At 35.6% G+C, this 19,205-nt stretch overlaps 6 protein-coding genes across 11 annotated transcripts in view; 3 read left to right on the forward strand and 3 right to left on the reverse strand.

The window, feature by feature from the left end:
* The window catches only part of Ip6k (Inositol hexakisphosphate kinase), a 43,965-nt gene extending 41,507 nt beyond the window's left edge, over positions 1-2,458 (forward strand). For all 3 annotated transcript variants that reach the window (XM_053754186.2, XM_053754189.2, XM_053754188.1), the window contains one exon: positions 63-2,458. In XM_053754186.2, coding sequence (XP_053610161.1) covers positions 63-645 — 583 coding nt within the window. In that variant the 3' untranslated portion in view covers positions 646-2,458. The remainder of the gene's footprint in view (positions 1-62) is intronic.
* Positions 2,459-3,399: 941 nt separating this feature from the next.
* Positions 3,400-7,626, forward strand: LOC128674832 (uncharacterized). The gene is made up of 12 exons (XM_053753763.1): positions 3,400-3,536; positions 3,653-3,779; positions 3,969-4,530; positions 4,809-4,868; positions 4,990-5,313; positions 5,643-5,747; positions 5,970-6,041; positions 6,135-6,398; positions 6,499-6,693; positions 7,014-7,152; positions 7,297-7,395; positions 7,472-7,626. Exons 1-12 carry the CDS (start codon positions 3,440-3,442, stop codon positions 7,624-7,626), a joined length of 2,199 nt encoding a protein of 732 aa, XP_053609738.1. The 5' UTR covers positions 3,400-3,439.
* LOC128674833 (transmembrane protein 203-like) lies at positions 6,067-9,075 on the reverse strand. 3 transcript variants are annotated; one of them, XM_053753765.1, is made up of 3 exons: positions 8,892-9,075; positions 8,664-8,814; positions 6,067-8,258 (listed from the first exon to the last, which is right to left on the reverse strand). In XM_053753765.1, the coding sequence occupies exons 1-3, from the start codon at positions 9,042-9,044 to the stop codon at positions 8,146-8,148; spliced, it is 417 nt and encodes a 138-aa protein (XP_053609740.1). In that variant the 5' UTR covers positions 9,045-9,075; the 3' UTR covers positions 6,067-8,145. The 3 variants fall into 3 exon arrangements, with proteins under 3 accessions (XP_053609740.1, XP_053609739.1, XP_053609741.1); XM_053753764.2 differs by having other exon boundaries at positions 8,646-8,814; positions 8,892-9,070; XM_053753766.1 differs by lacking the exon at positions 8,892-9,075 and having other exon boundaries at positions 7,699-8,258; positions 8,664-8,805.
* A 247-nt stretch (positions 9,076-9,322) lies between these two features.
* Positions 9,323-10,616, forward strand: LOC128674836 (uncharacterized). The gene is made up of 3 exons (XM_053753770.2): positions 9,323-9,656; positions 10,071-10,198; positions 10,347-10,616. The coding sequence occupies exons 1-3, from the start codon at positions 9,595-9,597 to the stop codon at positions 10,577-10,579; spliced, it is 423 nt and encodes a 140-aa protein (XP_053609745.1). The 5' UTR covers positions 9,323-9,594; the 3' UTR covers positions 10,580-10,616.
* Positions 10,601-14,436, reverse strand: LOC128674834 (uncharacterized). The gene is made up of 7 exons (XM_053753769.2): positions 14,296-14,436; positions 13,529-13,572; positions 13,163-13,225; positions 12,528-12,652; positions 11,902-12,042; positions 11,530-11,611; positions 10,601-10,888 (listed from the first exon to the last, which is right to left on the reverse strand). Exons 3-7 carry the CDS (start codon positions 13,210-13,212, stop codon positions 10,696-10,698), a joined length of 591 nt encoding a protein of 196 aa, XP_053609744.1. The 5' UTR covers positions 13,213-13,225; positions 13,529-13,572; positions 14,296-14,436; the 3' UTR covers positions 10,601-10,695.
* A 1,085-nt stretch (positions 14,437-15,521) lies between these two features.
* On the reverse strand, positions 15,522-19,100 carry LOC135309833 (uncharacterized). 2 transcript variants are annotated; one of them, XM_064436318.1, is made up of 5 exons: positions 18,926-19,100; positions 18,652-18,716; positions 17,348-17,472; positions 16,730-16,934; positions 15,522-16,370 (listed from the first exon to the last, which is right to left on the reverse strand). In XM_064436318.1, the coding sequence occupies exons 2-5, from the start codon at positions 18,699-18,701 to the stop codon at positions 16,190-16,192; spliced, it is 561 nt and encodes a 186-aa protein (XP_064292388.1). In that variant the 5' UTR covers positions 18,702-18,716; positions 18,926-19,100; the 3' UTR covers positions 15,522-16,189. The 2 variants fall into 2 exon arrangements, with proteins under 2 accessions (XP_064292388.1, XP_064292389.1); XM_064436319.1 differs by lacking the exon at positions 18,652-18,716 and having other exon boundaries at positions 18,926-19,099.
* Positions 19,101-19,205: the final 105 nt, after the last annotated feature.

Genomic DNA, 19,205 nt, shown 5'->3' on the forward strand with positions numbered 1-19,205 from the left:
AGTAGGCTGACAATGATGAATTTATATATACATGGGTTTTATTGTAAATTTTTATTTTCCAGTTCATTATTAATAGTCTACGAAGGCGACATAAGCGAGCCGTCATCATTATCGGCATCGGGCGCTCACGAGTACGACGCCGACGCGTCCAGCAGCTCCACGGACCTGGCGCCGGAGCCGGGACACTTCGACATGTCCACGCTGCACCACGAGATTCCCGACCAGCGCCGCCAGACCTTCCAGCCGCATTCCGAGGAGACCATGGGCGGGTACGAGGAAGGCGAGGTCGCGGGGCACTCCCCCAGGCGGCAGCCGCCCAGTCCGGACTCCACAGACAGCTGGATGGCGTACTCCTCCACGAGCAGCGAGTCGTGGCGCGGCGACGCGGAGGTGGAGCCGGAGGAGGAGCGCGGCAAGCGCGCGCGCACGCAGCCGCCGCCGCCGCCCGCCGCCGCCGCCGCCGCTGCGGAGCGCGTGGACATCCGCATGATAGACTTCGCGCACACGGCGTACGCGAACGCGGCGGCGGAGTCCCCGCTGGCGACCGCCACGCCGCACCACGGGCCCGACTGCGGCTTCCTCACCGGCATCGACAGCCTCAAGCGGCTCCTCACCGAAATCCTTCCTCCCCAGCCCTACAGTTAATGAACCGTTCCGCAAACCGACTTCAAAATCTGAGGCGTTTCCGCTATAGGGAACCGAGGCTACGGTAGCTATATTCCCTCAAAATTGAACGGTTAAAAACCGAATATACCTACCGCCTCGTGCAGAGCGTTTGGAGAAATCGGATCCGGCTACTGTGTATTTACATAAAAGGGATACACGCAGGGTATTTTCGATTCATACCGCTCGGCCGCCTTTCGAATAGTGGACGCTTTTTCTTTTTATGTAACTGCACGGTAATATCGCACTTAGTGAATGTTGGCGGTACAAACTACGTTAATTTAATGTTAAATTTACTATAATTTAAAGTGGGACCCAGTAGGTATTCTTAAAATGTGTATTTTTAAGTATTACTATTAAGTTATTCCAGATGGACGTGCTTTTGATTTGATCCTCACTTTTCGTTTTGGTCTGCACGATGTTGGTTGCTTTGTGATTTTTACCTTAAAATTAGTAGACATTCCCCTCATTATATTGTAAATATTCGTTTAGTCGTTGTTCTAAATATGTTGTCTACGATTCGAGTTTGGTTTGCATTTAGTTCCCACATTTTAGTTATCATCACGTGGAAATACAGTCTTATTTTATACACCACAAAGGTACTAATTGACCCCAGTCAGTGAAGCCAAAGTAAATTTAGTGTAGATCACAAAATAGACTTGAATATGTAGAATGTAGTCTTTTAGACATATTTGACATCCAAACTGGTGTTTGTGAACAAATAAATTGATGTATTAAGTTGTTATTCATTTTTGACTGAAGTCGCTGATAAAGTAATATTAGTATCTTTTGTGGAATGAGTGTACCTATACTGAGCAATCGTGAACAAGTAACACACATTTGACAAAAGGAGTTTTTATTATAATTTCGATAACAGTATTATTGAGTTGTCAGCGAGAATGTTGAGCATTGGTTGGTTTTGTGAAAGAATACTTGCGAAAACTTGTACAGAGGTGGTTTATGGCCGCGCGCTGGTTTCGCTGTGCCTAAATACGTACTGTAATGTGGTAGTATATATTTACTGCATATTGCTCGTAGTCTGTTATTGTGCAATATAAAAAAAATACAAGATCCCATTTTTAATATGAAAATATTAAAAGAATGTAAATAGAAAACAATTTTGTATTTGTTAATATAAAAGTTTCTGTTTTAATTTCTTGTAAAGTCACTTCACTACAAGAAATTATTTACCCATTATATTACCCAGTTTCAAAGTTTTTCATTGTGTTATAAAAAAGTGACAAGATTATTTGCTATGTGGAAAAAATTACTTGACAAATTATATTTTATTAATGGGATGTACTGACATGCACATAATTATACTATTTTGATTTTTGTATGACTATTTCTGACGGTTCATTGTATGTTGTGTGCTGTATAACGAAACTTCGTAAACACTAGACCTCGATGTGTAACCTAAATCTCATACAATTTATATGAGTGAGAATAACACTATGTGCCGTCCTCTTTCATTAAAGTAAAAGTGGGGAAGATTATATTATTTAGCTTGCTTAGTGTATACGAAGATCTGTAGTATACTTTAGAGTTAGGTCCACAGCTGGCCCCAGCGTGACGGCAAGCATACAGAAAGTGTGATTGACTACTAGCGTTAGCCAACATTCCTCTGTGCTGCATTCGTCATTGTTTGTCCTTTTTTTGTTAGTGGGATAAATTTATGAAAAGTACCTGGTTTAAAATTAGGATGCTAGGTTGTATTACAAATTATTATCATTTATGTCTGTTATTTTAAATAACTGTATGACACTATTTTGTTAAATAAATTTTAGGTATTGAATCTTTTGTTTAATTTCTATAATACAAAAATATCAAGACATGCGCAGCACAAATGCGCAGACGAAAACTCCGCGTCATTTTCTTCAACATAAGAACATTTTGAACACAAGCACTAGCGCAATCACTGACTAAATGCAAACATTGAATGGTCTGTGCAGACAACATATACCAACCGATGTGTTTCTCTTTTTAGCATACTTAAATCCTACAACGGAAAGAGTGTACAGTTGTGAAAGTATTATTTAAACTATTAGAATTCATAATATTATTTTTAACTTCGCTCACATGAAATAAATACTTATTAGAAATACATGAGAAGAAACGGGACAAATGCTTTGGCGCTCACCGTGTGCTTGGTTTTATAAAGCTCAGTCTGCCTTTTTGTATGAGAATTTGTATGGAAATATATTAGCTTTTATAGTAATATCAAAATGTGAGCAACTAAGTAGACCTAGAAAGCTATAGACACAGACATATCTTCCCTTACGCTCATACAAGAAATAAATGATTAAAAATCATTAGTAAGTACTTCGTATTAGAAATAAAATACATGAGAAGAAACGAAATATAGCGCTGATCGTTTCTCCCTCATCGTGTGCCCGGCCCAATGCCACTTTGTATGAGTTTATCCGGATTGAACCGAGAAAACGGAATTTTCTATTTCATTTGGTCACGTTCGTTCATCGCCTCAGTTTTCTTGTTATTTGGAACAACTAAAGTACCTAATAGTGGTGACAAACATGTAGGTATTAAAAAAGAATAAGTAGAATAAAAAGTCAAGTTGAAATATAAAAGACAGTTTACAGAAAACTTGTGATATAAGGCTGTGTACGATAATATTCTGTAGCCATATAAAAAAAAGTTCACGACTTTCCTGTGCTTAAAATTTCGCGCCATTCCATTATGCATTTTAACTTTTGCGCGATAGTACCACTTGTAATTTTCATTTTACATTTTACCAATTAAAAAATAGGAATTTAAAATGGGTGAATGCACAGACGTGCAATCCTTGGAGAAGATATCCACGGAAGTAGATGAATCACAAATTAAAATTACCTTGTCCAGCCACTGCATTAAAGGTAGGTACTTAATCATCCCATTTGTAACTAATTATAGTTGGTTATTATTTATTTCTTTAATCAGCTCTATTTACAACACACAAATCAAAATCTTATTCAAAAGACAATATTTATAGCTCAAGCTTTCCTTGTGGATAAATTGAGAAAACAGTCGGAACGTCAAAGAGAAGTTTGTGGTTTCATAAGCAGCAACAATGTGAAACTGGAGGCAGAAATAAAACAAGCGGATCACGAAATACAAAGGTTAGCACTTACTAATATCTTACCCCTATCCCTTAATCTATCAATAATAAATAAATAAAAATATAAAAATACGTTTTCCGGATAAAATCCGGAAAACGTAGGGAATCTCCACGGAGCTTCAGGGTGTTTAGGTACACTTGATGTGTCTTTAAACAACTGAAATGAATAAAAACATTTTACGATTCACAGTTTGCGGTCAGCATATAATGCAATAAGATCAGCGAATGTAGAACTAAGGAAGGAACTTCTTTTAGCAAAAGAGAATAAAAGGGAGATTGAGGAACATGTAAGGCTAGGTGAAAAAAAGTACGAGGAGTTATGGCTGGCAAGTAAAAGCAGATACGAGGGAATCTCATACGTACAAAAATTGTTAGAAACAAAAAAAACGGCTCAAAAGCTGAAAGAGGATATAACGGTGTTACAAAACGACGCTCATAAATTGGTTAATGACATTGATTCAAAAAAGATTGAACTGAGGAACTTGGATCGACAACGAATAATAGAATTAGCAAATTACTTTGTGAATGAAATGCCTGTAACACTAAATGTAATCAAAGAAAAGTCGTTGGAAATTAAAAAAATAACGCGTGAGATAGAAGAGGCTAAAGAAAGAAAAAATAAAGAAGCTGAGAAAGAAATTATAACGTCCGTTGACGTAAACAAAGCGGTTCCACCTTTACCTGAACTCAATGCTTCAAATTCTGAAGATAATTGGCCTAATTTATACTCAACTGATAACCAAGCCTTACCGGTAAGTATATAGTTTTCTAATTTATAGTAATTATAATTAACACATACCTACTTCTTTAGCACTTTATCTCCAATCTGTAATTAATTAAATACTAGCGGCCCTAAACCTTCCTCTTGAATCACTATCTATTAAAAAACCAGCATCAAAATCCGGTGCGTAGTTTTATTGCATAGAGACGGACATGGCACGGACAGCGGCAAGCGACTTTGTTTTATACTATGTAGTAATAATTCTATTCAAATCTTTATATCTTACAATTATTTATTTTATCAACACAGATTCCCAAACTGAAGCTTGTCGGTACTGATTTTGATGTATTGAGTGCAAAATTAGATCAGGTATGAAAATGTATTATTAAGTAAATTTCATAAATTTTCATTTTCAATTCAATTGTGACACTATGAAATTTAGAAAAAAAAAATTACATTATACTGTATTAAAAATGAGAAATAATTTCAGATTAAGATAAAGAAAGTAGAGATGTTACAAACAGCTCCCGTAAAGAGGACAGACTCAGTACTAGCTGACGAGGAGACAACTGTTCACAAGAAGCCTAAAAAGATCGAAGAAAATACACCATATTACTTTAGCAAACCTGCATCGATTGAGGAAAGCAGTGATAATGAAGCTAAGTGCAACTTCTCTAGCCGCAAATTAATAAATATTCTTGAAGATATAAAACTCGATAAAAGCGACACGTATAAATTAGTGTCCAAAGTGAACATAGAAAATCTTAAAGACATCGACGCTATAGGTACTGATGCTACTACAAAGGAACATAAGGTAACATCGCATCTTATCTATGACGATCTATTTGCTTCCTAAGAACGTCGTCATTACTGGAACGGACGGACACGTAATGGTTATCACTTAAATTACGGAGAAGTACATAGAGTAGCTTTCATTCCGAAAAATGTACTGTTTCCGTGAAAGTGATATTTGGTAATATCAAAAAGTTCAGTTTGAATCGTAGGATTTAACTTTTTTTTTATTTGTAGGACTGAACTTTTTTATATTTAGTCACAGGTGAACGTCTTGGCCATTAAATTACCAGTGTTTTTATTTTAAATCGATACGGTTATTTTAAATTAGACCTGTGAATCTAATTTCAGGAAGCGACACCCATGGAGAGTGAGCAAATTGAGGAAATTGATTTAACCGGTACTAACTCTGGAAGTATTGTAGTACCGCCTACGCAATTCATGGATTATACGCAGGTGACATACAATTTGGACTGTTGTGCGATTTTATACATTGACTAACTAACTTATTTAAGCATAATTTTCATTGCAACCTAGTCGCAGGAAAAGTTTCGCATCGGCAATTTCACGTGTAATTTCGTTACATTTACACATCAATATGTTTTCTAGAATAAAACTATTTTCAACACATTATAGTATCGTAATGAAAATTCGGCTTAAAGCAATTACTTATTTCAGGAAGCGTCCATCAGAGTGTCACCACAGGCAACGCCAGAAACAAAAAATAAAAATAATGATAATTATTTTAAGGTACATAGGTAGATATAGTAAACAATTTTTAAATTTTTGTTACATTTAGTATTAACAAAAAAAATTACTATGATTACAATATCATTTTTACAGAACTCTCAAGAAAATGTCAAGAAAAGAGTGTCTTTTGATATGCCAAGCAGTGTGCGAATTACACCAGTAGACGATGATGTTGATGGCGATGACGGTGAAGATAAAAATGTAGAAGCAGAAGCAAACAAAACTGCTAGCAGTGAGTTAGACATAAGTGGAGTAAGTGATGACGGTTATAAGAAGATAAGAGATATGATACTAAAAAAACATAACTTGGATTTATCACCTCAATTTGTATACGCGAAAAATAAACCTACAAACATGGTACTTAATTATTTTAAATGTTTATTCAATATTGTATTACTTATATGATATAAAAAACCTGGATAATTTGTAACAAATTTTATAAATTACAATTTTACAGAGAAATGAGGAAAATGTGACCTCTAAATTCTTCCAAAAGTCTAACACATCAGTTTTAGATGTATTTAATTCTGAAGCACAACAACTAGATGGAACAAATACAAAAGACAAGATTGAAGATATTGAGATGGAAGGAAATAAAGAAGCCGGAATTACCGTGAAAAAAGACGAAAACATTATGATTTCTGATGATAAGGTTGGTATATTCATTGGAATTAAGAATAGTAGGTATAAGATGCGAGAATAAATAAATTAATTTGCCGATCAAGTGTACTTGGTCGAGATCGTGACGTGGTTGGTACATTCATTCAACGGCGCATGAGAATTTTGCTAGAAAGTAATCTTAGACAATGTCAAAATGTATTTGGAAAATTAACAGCCCATTATCATATGTTTCACTTTTTTCGCTAATATAAACGTTCTCATAAAAACTTATGCTAATTCCACTACTGATCGTAAATTAAAGATATCAGTGATGTTTGTCATACTAAAGAAATTTACTTATCTGTGTTATAGATTCAGTCACAATCTGTTCAAAAATCAGTAAGTGGATTCCTTTTCAAACACGGGCCTCAGGAAATACCAGACTCTTTGAATGTATCTATCAGCACTACAGGATATGACGAAGGGGAGGTGGATTTCCCACATTGCCTTGGTAAGTTTTTCAGTAAGTATTCATGTATCTTCTAATGTAAGTATAAGATAGTTTTGGTTAATTTTATTCAATGGAATTGATTTCAACTTCTTGAATTTTGTTTTAAATATTTCCTTTATATATACTTAGAATGTTTGTTTCCAGATTCAAGTCTTCTTTTGTCGCCAAAGGCAGATTTACCAATGCCAATGACTGGTGATAATGCCGAAGTGTTATCTCAAGAAGTTCCAAATTTTTTATCAGGTTGCAATTTTAAATACAATTATAATAATACTTATCTTAATATACCTATATCTAACTGGCTACCTACACATTTTAGGTCTAAGGAAGACAGGACTATCCTTTTTTGGACTTTCTTCTTCACAAGAAACTAATTCAAATAAGAATGGACAAAATACATCTAATAATTTTAATTTTAACTTTGGTGGAGACGACAAGAAAAATAGAGGAGGCTTATTTAGTATGTTCCGTTAAAAATGTTTTGTTTCTCAAATGTCAATTTTCCTAAGTGTTATTATTTTGATTTTTTTCCCAAATAAATTCAAGTTTTCAACTTACTTAAGACTTTTATTAATCATAAAAAGGTTCACTGATGCAACTGACAAGCTCTAACTGCTATTAGTTGTAATAATATAAAAAGAGGTGCAAAAACTTCACTATACTCTATTGCAGAGTCACCTTGTAGTTTTCTACATAATAAGAACTTGAATACAAATGTTAGACCTAAGAAAATAGCACTCCATGATGCTCTGTACAATGAGGCTTTGTAAGAATTCTCCAAGTTCATTCTAATACAAACAATACAGCAGAAATATGCATTCATTGCATCACTAACAAATAATGGGGCAAATATTGTCCACCATGCACTGTTTACAACTCCATCTATTTTTAGAGCTAAAAGAACTGAAAATATAGTAATTGTTATCAAGTTTATCCATATTTCAAAGACTGTCAGTCCAATCCACTGGACAATTTCATTCAAAGTGAAAAACATTATGCTTGATTAGCCCCTAACATTGCTGTCCTGAATATTCGGATGTGAATGGAGGATGAGTGTCTAACTTGAGCTCCGAATTCCAATTCGTCGTTTAGTGGCTCCAAGTCATCTACAATAAAATTAATATCAAATTTAAAACTATGTTAGGTATTTTATATATACAAATTACAAATCAGGTATAAAAAGCTTAAATTGGTAAGCAAGAGAGAGTTAAGACTGAAAATTCAACCATTTCAGAATATGTGGTTAGTTTCTACAATCACTTTTAATTAATATTGAAAGTAATGTTCTAAATTTGACAATATGGATGAGATAAATGATTTATTATTACTATAATCAATAATTTAGGGGGTGCCTGGAAGGGGCTTGTCCATCATATGTGAGAGAATACTGCTCAAGTAACCATGAATGAATTTCATTTGTTGATTGTTCTTACTTGTTTTGGAAGGATACATGGAGATGTACTTGTTAGAGATGAAATGACACTTATTCTTACCGACTAAATCGACAGTACCAGTGTTTACTTCTATTTGACATGTTCCTGAAAATAATATCTCCAGTTGTAAGGCCAAGTTACAACATCTCTGGATAGCAGCACCGAGTCCGTGAAGTATTATTTCCTTTTCACCTTTAGTCAATAAATCGCAACATTTGTCCAGCTGTGCCTAAAAATGTGAAAAAGAAATGTGTACAAAATTCTGTGGTGCAATATTGAACTCGGTAGTCGCGGTCAGACGCTTACCTTAAAGTTAGTCTTCTTAGTTATAAATACAATATTATCACCGTCTATTGGGCGAACTGGCAGTCTCTTTTTAACAGCATAATTTTTATTTGGAATACGTTTTTGCTTTTTCTTCGGTTCTTCTTTCTTTTGAGAGTTGTTTTCATCTGCCATAGTTTCGTTTCTGTTTCAAATGTGTCATTCATTGCTGTCAATGTCAATTATTATACATATTTTTTATAATAATATATAATGACGGACACAGGAATTTTGTTATAAACAGGCATCTATGGTCGCAATAGACTGTATATTAAAAGGCTTCGTTGACGATCGCTCCCGACGATAATGTCGCGTCGAAGGCGCACAACTCGTAGTAGGTGATTTCATAAATTCCAATAATTCGGCAGAAACGTTAGAACCAGCTGAATACTGATTGTGCTATATATAGGTACCGTGATTCGAGACCGTGGATCCAATAGTCTTTGCTTCCTAAAATGATCTAGTGGATCTTAATAACATTGTCAAATAAAGTTACGAAGTTTGATGACTTCATACACATTTTGACCTAAGTCTTTGACATGCTCTGAAGCTAAAAAGCGGTCTTAATTTGCTATTTTGCAAGTTAAAGGTGGTTAGGTATATTGTGGAGCCACAATGCCCAAATATAATTACTTTAAATGTGTTTAGAAAATTATTGTAAAGTTGTCAAAGTTATGTTTAAAAAATGGGCTGTGTTTGCTGTTCCCTAAGTTCCTTCGTATCCATCGTGCTAGATGCCCTCGAGAGGTACACACACTGTTCACTTTTAAATTTAAAGAAACAGTGCTCGAAAGGAGCTTGGTTCGTTCGGCCTACAATAGAACCAGAAATGTTATTCTTATTATTGTGATACAGTAAGAATAATCTTATATACATAAGTATATAACAGGTAGTTTTATATAGGCTTATCTCAGTTCTATTCTTAGGAGAACACTCCATTGGCAAATGCGAACTAGTACCAACTAGAATTCATACTACCTTTGCTTCTTTTATGAGTAATCATTTTCTTAAGCCGTAGCTAAGTATTAGTTTTTTTTTGGCTAGAGTAAGAATGGACATATTTACTGTGGACAAACAGATGCTTACAAAAAATAACCACCACCTACTATCATCCAGCATCCTGACCTACCTATAGGTACATACTCGTTTTGTGTTTTGCAGGATATCACTATGCACCGTATGCGCGTTGCTAACTTGTTGTTTGTTGTTCACGATATTAGCCGTAATGGTTTTGGGCATTGGAATTGGTTACCACTACTGTACCGTCGCGAATTCTGTGGAATCTATGGGTATGTTAACAATAATGATCGGAGTCTGCCGCGAGATTAACATTCTATACAGCTTAGCAGTACTTACTTCGGCAAGCTCAAGGCTGATAATGCAAATATTTTAGAGGTGTTGATGGAAAACCTTATTCTCCAAATTGCTTTCTTTCAGCAAAGGCCGCCAAAGCCGCGGGTGCTCTAAGATCAGGAGGCGGACCCGCCACACCTGGACACGTCATGCGATCACTTGACAAGGCGGTGAAGCGCGGATTTGCTCACAGGCTGTCCCGGCGGGAAATGAACGGCACCGAAGTTTCCAATCAGAATTTGAATACCACTGAAGTTTATAACCAAAACATCACCAGGTTTATTGAAAGATTAACTCCAAATATTACGAGTACTTAGATCAACTCCGTCAATAAAATAATTCCATTTTCAAATATACTTTTATTTTGGTAAAAAAAAAGAACTTAACGTATAATCATGATATAAATTGCCAAATCCCGCAGATTGTAGTAGATTCAGGTAAGTGGCCTGACAGAAGTGAAGCCAGTGAAGTCTATAGTGATGCTGGTGCTGGTGACGTTGACAGCTCGCAGTGGTCGGAGGAAGGGCTTCGCTGTCGCCGTGTTGTTCCGAGAGCGTCGGAAGCGGCCGATGAGGCGACGCGCCAGATCTTTTTCTTGAGGTGATAGCTCTGGTTCTTTTGGAGGCCTGAATAGATACAAAATTATGGGTAATGTGTAAATAAAATTATCGATGTCGTATAATCGATAGGACAAAGGCAGTCGGACCACATGGCTAGAAGGTTAACCCACAGAATAATACTTTTATTGTCGAGAAATTAGTTAATTTTTAAGAAATGTCACACCCTGTTAGGTTCTATGGTTCATAGTGTTATGACAAGTACTGGCATAACTCAGCCAAAAGAGCTTTTGGCTGAGTTATGCCACGTGGCTAAAACTAAAAAGTTACCTACTTAATTAGCCAAATTAGGTACCTACCTTTTTATGGTATATACCTTTTTTTTGGTTATGATTGGAATTGTGTGGGAGCTAAATAAAAACATAAGTAGGGTAGGCGTAGGAAGTGTCAGTTGATTCTCTTCTCGCTCTGAATGTAAGAGTAAACTAAGGGGTACCTAGATACTGTTTTCCTTCTACTTCGATCTACCGTCATAATCCATGTGGTACTCCAAATTGGAGGCCCCGAGCATGAATGAATGAGGTTCAGGAATTTGCCACAGGTTCCCAAGAAATGGGGATATTTTGCTTTGAGGATCACCCATTCTTAATTTGAATTAATAGTTACGCTATTATCTCCTCGCATATTTTTGCTTGCAACTTTCTACCAACCTTTCTGTTTCGAGTATAACAATCGGTGATGGAGAAGCATCCATGTAAACCTTTTCTCCTGGTCTCATCCGTTGGTATACCTCTGAAAGAGATATAGTTTTATTAATAAAGGCTATACTCTCTGACCAAAATATCTATTGTGCCAAACTATAATAATAAGATTTTTAAAGCAAAGCAAATGATGTAATTTGGAATATTTCTGTGTTTGATAGCTTCGTTCTCGACGAACGTTATGGGCTATCAAGAATCCCGAGTTCCGATCTGTCCTAATCAATCAGAGATTCCTGACCGGGATTAGACGACGTTAGTGGCGTAGTGGTCACCAAGGCCGTCTGCTATCTGGCCCTGGGTTGATTCGTAGAATAACGTTACCGAGTTCAGGATGCGGCGCATGCTCCACTTCGGATCTGTTGACTGCCACCAGCCGCACCACGGGCTGGCTCTCGTCGACTCCGCTCTCGCCCGCCCGCCGCAAGTTCAGCCCGGGCGGCAGTGTCGTTGACCTCGACGACACTGAAATAGGTCACAACAGAGTGAAACACCAGTATATAATAAGAAAGTAAATTGTAACTCGTTGACTTAGCCTTCATAGGTAGGTATTGTACGTACGACATGCAATGACGTTACGAACTCTTTATTTCCGTTACAATTCGATAAAAATAAGTTACGTTGACATTCTAAACTTAACTAACATTATAATTGCGTTAAAATAAGTTTGATACCTCTTCACGCTATATCTAAGTATTTAACCCGGAAAAATAACTGTTATCATGGGAAATTCATCGTGAAGCCGCTGCCATATATATATAAATAATCTTTACTTTATATCATGTATTTACATTAATGTTTCATTCCAATGCGTTATTAACGCGCGAATAAAAAGCACCCGTGTATGTGGATAAGGCCTTTAATAGCTAGCTAGGTACCTAGTTCGTTTTAGAAAGCTCTATAATTATAGGTACTTCCTTATATTTTATATTCCAAATGTAAATGCTTACCAGCAAATGATGCTAATTCTTTCTGTGCGTAATGGTACCCTACAGCGATGCCGTACACCATCAGAACGATGATGGTAAACATCATCAACATCAGTAAGAACGCACAACAGGTCCATGTTAATACTCTGAAATATAATAATATTATTACAGCACTGAACCGCAACATATTACCCATAATATCGACATAATACCTATTCCTTTAATAAGTATTTTTCTACTAACGATAGGTAAATTTCGATGTTTTTATCACATTTAATTCACATTTAATTAATATTTAATGTGTTAATATGCTTAGGTAGGTAAGTAGGTACCTACTTAGTTCCGACTTCCGGCTATCTTACTGTACCAACTTCGTAAAAAAACATTAATTTATGCGGTCTAAAAACAATTTATAAATATATATAATAATAATAGTTCTTTGTAAGTCCTATTAGGTGCTATGTATATAATTTCCTGTAAATGTATATCCGTGATATACTTATATATATTCTTGATAAGTACACTGAAGTTTGATACATTGAAATATAATTAACTATTTCTAAAACGTCAAAAGCGGTTCGAATTATACTAATAAGTAAGAACTAAAAAAAATGACAAATATTTACAACTAGTTCAATAAAAACAAACTCATCTACCTTTCGACGCAGAATGTTACAGAGCAAAATATAGATTGAATTAGACCCATGAGGAATGATTATCTGGAAAAAAATTGTAATATCATCTTAACTATTCTTCAATTAAGCCTCATATTGAATACCTCCATCGTAAAAATTGCTTTAGTGAACTTTGTGAACTAGATTTTTGTGTTCCGTGGTATGAAAAAGACACCAATCTACTTATCTTTTATATTGTTAAGTGTATTTTGTATTTCGTTTTGGCCATTTAAGTTCCACTGCTGGGCAATAGCCTTTCCTAATTTTAATTTTGTAATTATATTTGTTTTTTTATTCTTAATTCATTTCGAAAATGAAATCTACTTAATGAATATGTAAGGTACTTACCAGAAGACCACGACAGCAAAATGCTCCAGAAAATTATAGAAAATCTGCAAATATATAAAGCAAAGTTTGAAGTCACATTTCCACGTTGCAAATTAGTGATATAATTGGTAACAAACTACCAGCATAAGTACCTATAGATTCAAGTTCGATTGGACATAGCTTTATATATATAAATCAGTTCAGTAGACTTTTAGTTCTGGAAAAAATGATAACTTACCGTAAGACAATATTCATCTACTAAGGTAAGGAGATTTTCATTTACATCTTTCTTAGGTACGGTGAGAATGTTTAGATGGACGTTGTCTTACAAACTAGGTACAACATTAAGCAATTACTCGTACTGGACAGATTTTAATGAAAAGGGTTTGTATGAATCAATAGCGTCACATTTTTTTATCTGCCGGGGATAATTTTATTCCTATTTTAACCAAATAAAGCAAAATATGTTTGTGGTAGAGAAATATGTTTTATCAAACAAACAAAGAGTGATCATTTCTTTTTTAAATAATATTGGTAGGTGATTGTTCGCGAAATTTTTCAATAAAAATGACGCCAACTTTACCCAAACAATTTAGTTTACTAAACTCCCAAAATTAATTCGGAAGAGAAGACCCGTGGCAATAGTCTCTCGTTTGAGCGTTTTCTCGGTAGCTTCCGCAGCCGTCACGCGATGGAGTCCAAGTTCAGTTAGTCTATTATTCGACAAATACACCTACGCGAGAGATTTGTGTTCGCACCGAAGTAGGTACTTTATAAATTTTGCTTACCTCATAATAATAAATATATTTTAGATATAAATATCATGGTTTGTTTCAGGGTAGTGTCTAGAATTTCAATATAAAATAAATAAAAATATAAAGATGTGTAAAAAATATATAAACACGTCTTTCTAGACTTCTAAAAATATAACTTTGACATCAGTTCAAAAAGTCAAATTTATGTCAGTATGTAAAAATTTAGAAATTACTATAATATGGCCAGTTGAGGTAAGGTTTCTATTAAAAACCTTGTCAAAATAGTTAAGCTTCATCTCAGTGTTGTAGGCGAATATTATAAAACCAAGCCACAGAAACAAAGGCTTTCTCTTTCCTCATTTTGCGTATTCCTTTTTTAATTAGGGGCTGTGAAGTCCGGGATCAGAGGAAAATTAAACTATAATATAAGTGTAAGGACACTTGAAGTTGAAGATACCTAGTTAAAACCAAAGCGCGGGGTCCTTCTAAATCTGTGGCTAAAATTGCTTGCCACATACATATCATAGGATAAGTATGGGGTGTCCTGATGGTCACTTTCACGAACGAATTCAGAACAATAACAAAGCGTTATAGTCGTCGATCGTCATCCTAGTCTCATTTTGATACTGACGGACGATCAAAGAGAAATAAATTAATTAAAAAAGATATCCTGTAAAATAATGGAAATCTGTTCTTATTATGAATCTAGTTCGTATATTCTTATATACGATTAACTGATAACATATTTTGCACAAAAACGTGAAATGCATACCTTTTTGAGGTCTACCTATTACATATATCTACCAAACTATTATCATCATCATACCTATCTATTAAAAAAAACAAAACTGTTTAATTATTTATTAATGATAAATACATATAAATACAATAGTCTCAAAATAATAATTACAAAACGTTTAACAATCAATGTAAATAAGTATATTATAAGTTAAAAATTGTTGCGTTCATATTAATTTTAGGGTGCTTATAATTATTGTACCTTAAACTACCTATAAGAGGCCTACAAAATAAAAAAAAATGGTGGTGGCAATTCTTTACTTGATAATTAACTTGCCTCAGCAGAAGAAAAAGAAATCTGATATTCTTTTCAAAGGAAAAGTTTCCAGATATTGAAATATATGTAACGGAATCAAAATATATTATAGCAAAGTAAAGCCTGAAATATTTTTCAAAATATTTCAATAAATGAATGAGTAGTAGTAAAGTTTTTTACCTACTTGGTAAGTAGGTTAAAAAACTTTACGCTTTTTTCGCAGATCGCCCGTGGTCATCTGAAGACGACGTCTATAAAGAAATATTTTTAAAAAATCAAGCATTTTTTAGTTTCATATCTTGAAAACATGGAGCAAATCTGAATGCATTTGGTTTTAGGGCAACTTCAATTTTTATTCTGACCACGACCAGTGTTAGCAATAACGACCAAGTCAAAATGAGCTGAAGGTCCATATTTGTCGATTCGAGCAATTACATCGTTGAAATTTAGATGGCGCTGGCGAGAAAGTTGAATGAATTAATCGGAAATAAGTTTTTTACAAAAATGGTCATTTTTGACACAAGCTTTTATTGTTGTCAGAGAGATCTTATTGAATTGCACCTTTGAAGAGTTCCCACGTTCGGAGCCGTTGCTGGGTACACCTTATTTATCATAATAATGCATAGTCATCCAAATTAAACGTGTATACAATATTTCAGCTCGATCGGTTGAAGATAGATATCTGCTTCAAACTTGAGTTGCAAGATTCCACCCGAGACATAGGGACATAGCGACGCACATACATTGCAAGTTAAATAAAAGCTTGTAAGAAACACCGAGCTCATAGTAAGTGATGAGAAACTAGAGTACTTTTAAAATGATAAATATAAAACATTTACTATCTAAATAACAATCTCGCTGAAGTCAGTAGAATCAGGTGAGCAGACTGATAGAAGCGCCGGTGACGTCAGTGGAGTTTCCGTTGACGTTGAGAGCTCGCAGTGGTCGGAGGAAGGGCTCCGCTGTCGCCATGTTGTTCCGAGACCGTCGGAAGCGGTTGATGAGGCGATGCGCCAATTCTCTTGCTTGAGGCGACAGATCGGGCACTGTTGGCCTGGATGGATTAGAATATTAGAAAAGTCTAGCCGATAATAATCTGGCTACACAGGTGTAAGCATCTGGGATCGGCTGCATGTTGGTCTAGACCATCGAAGACCGCCTGCACCTAGGTCTAGCCGGCCAAACCTAGCTGTAGCCGCACTTCGGGGTTTAACCGTAACATATACACAGACGAATACCACGTGAGATAAGAGGCCTAAAGGACAATATTGATGAGATGTCGTTCATAAATTATTTGATCTCGGAAATTTCTTCCCTTGAAAACCAGACATTTCCTAAGGAAATTCTCATAAGTTCCGAACAAAATTTTATTCAAAACAGAACCGTTTTCGACAATTTATAATAGGTACCAACCGTTCTATGTCAAATATAACAAATGGCGTTGAAGTATCTGGCTCAGGACTTTGCTGGCTCAGCGCTTGTTCTTCTTCAAAATTGTCGACGCCCACCAAACGCACGAGTGGCTGGTTATCCTCTCCTGTCTCCTCTTCTCTGTTTGCATCATATTTCGCTTCAACATTCTCCCGTAAGGAGGGAGTCGTCGTTTTCCTCGCTCTCACTGAAATTATCCCACACAATGAGACTCCACTTCGATGGCTCAGTGGCCCCATAGTAGCGGATGGCCTGCCCTAGGCGCCCTCGTTAGATGGGCGGTAAAATTGTTCGTTTTTGTACCCTACAAGAGGCACGTAGCCAGCTGCAGAGTGCAAGTTACGTTTGAAAAGATTGTCGTACCAAGCGCAGAAAAAAATTGTATTTGCGTTTCACACAACATATATTTTTTTATTACTTTAAAAATCCTATTTAAATATAATGCTTTACCTATATGACCCCCACGGGTTGTTCATTAAGACAGGGGTGGGACAATTTGTAACGTCAGAGGGCGGAAAATTTTGTTACAGACCTGTGCATGTGGTGTATTTAGAAATAGAATATATTAGCTAGTACAGGTTTTTAAAAGTAAATGCTTACAGTTAAATGGAGCATATTCTTTCTGTGCGTAATGGTATCCCACAGCGATGCCGTATAACAACATAAGGATGACGGTAAACATTATAAACACCAATATGAACGCACAAAATGTCCATGTCAATGCTCTGAAAAATAATAAAGTAAGGTACTCATTTAGGTTAAAACAATGCGAGGAGTGCAGAGCAAGTGGAACTCGGGCGCTGGACTTGCGGTGCCGCCGCCGAGAGCCGCTCGAGAGATTATTTTTTTCAAATATGTTAAAGCAGTCCGTCCCGGCTTCGCTCGGGTGAAATCATAATAAAACTTCTTCAGAAACCATCCTATACAGATATAATTACTAATTTCCATCAAGATATCATGCACTAATGCTGGTGCCTTATCCCGTCTGTCTGCATGTACGTAATACCTATCCAATACCACGTATTTTTGCTAATCTCGCTTGGGAAGTATGTTTCGATAGTTGGGATGGGACCTTTTAATCCAGCTATAATGTCATGTCATAAAGGTAAAAATGGGTCACTTTGTTGTCAGTCTGTCAAGACCCTTTTTCTCAGGAATGCGTACACGTATAAAGATGAAACCGACGACGCAAAAAATGTATGAAGTTTCGACGTACATTAACGCACGTCAGTGTCAAAACCTACAGAAAACAACGGAGCAAGCACGAATGAGCAATGGGGCGTGGCTCTTTTAAATCGAAAACCAAACCAGCACGCTATACCTACGCTATATTTTCAGACAGCACCATCCAGATATTGACAACTCTTAAAAATAGAATAGCACGTTTTATTTTCAGACAGCGCCATCTAAATTTCAACGATGTAATTACTCTTGGACCCGTGCATGTTTGGATTTATTTTATTTAATAAACCAAGTGTTGCAGGTTTCAAAACCAATTAGTTTCTCTTTTTTATTTATTAGTAGGTAAAGTTTAAAACTATAAAATTATTAAAGTTTGTCCAGTATTTCCGGTGATAAGCGTGTACAAAACATTTTTCATATAAATTATCAATTTTGTCCTTTGACGCTTTTGGGGTAAACTTTTCTAAACAAAAGTAGCCTATGTCACTCCTGGATGTTTCGTCTATCTCTCTGCCAAATTTCATCAAAATCGGTCTAGTAGTTTTCGAGCTTACCCGTTACTAACAAAAATACAAATCTTTTCTCTTCATATTATTAATATGGATAGTTGGATGGATAGTTTTATAAGACCTACATTTTGTTAATTAACGTCCTTGGAGATAAGGCTGCGGCTTAGGATGAGAGAGATACACCACTCCATAACACAATAAATAACAACTTACCTTTCGAGAAAAAATGATAAAGAACACACAATAGACTGTATTATACCCATGATAAATTATTATATCTGGAAAAGAAAACTAAGTATGAATACTGCAACCGGCTGCACCTATAACAAGCCGTGTAACCAACTGAGACTGGCTGCACTAGGTCTTGCTCCACTTCGGGGTTAGCCGTAACACAAAATACAATGGGCATTTTATCGAATAATTTTAATGATTAATTTAATAGGATAATAATTTACATTACTTGTTTAGATATTTTGTGCATACTTACCATATACTTAATAAAATAATGATAACCTTCTTCGTACCAAAAGAGACGAGCAATATATCAATATGAAATGCGTACTTAGGTAAATAAATTATAAAATCATAAGGGTATTCGGAAATATACTTCAAAAATATTACTTAACGTCAGTCATTGAAGTAAAAACGTTTTCTTTCTGTCAAGTTGACGAAATTACGTAGGTACCTCTCATAGATCTATTAAAATTCCTGATTAATTCTTTTAAAATATGATGTATGGAAATCAGATGGAAATAAATATTATCTAT

Source organism: Plodia interpunctella, chromosome 13 (genome assembly GCF_027563975.2).
Source record: "Plodia interpunctella isolate USDA-ARS_2022_Savannah chromosome 13, ilPloInte3.2, whole genome shotgun sequence".
Taxonomy (NCBI): domain Eukaryota; kingdom Metazoa; phylum Arthropoda; class Insecta; order Lepidoptera; family Pyralidae; genus Plodia; species Plodia interpunctella.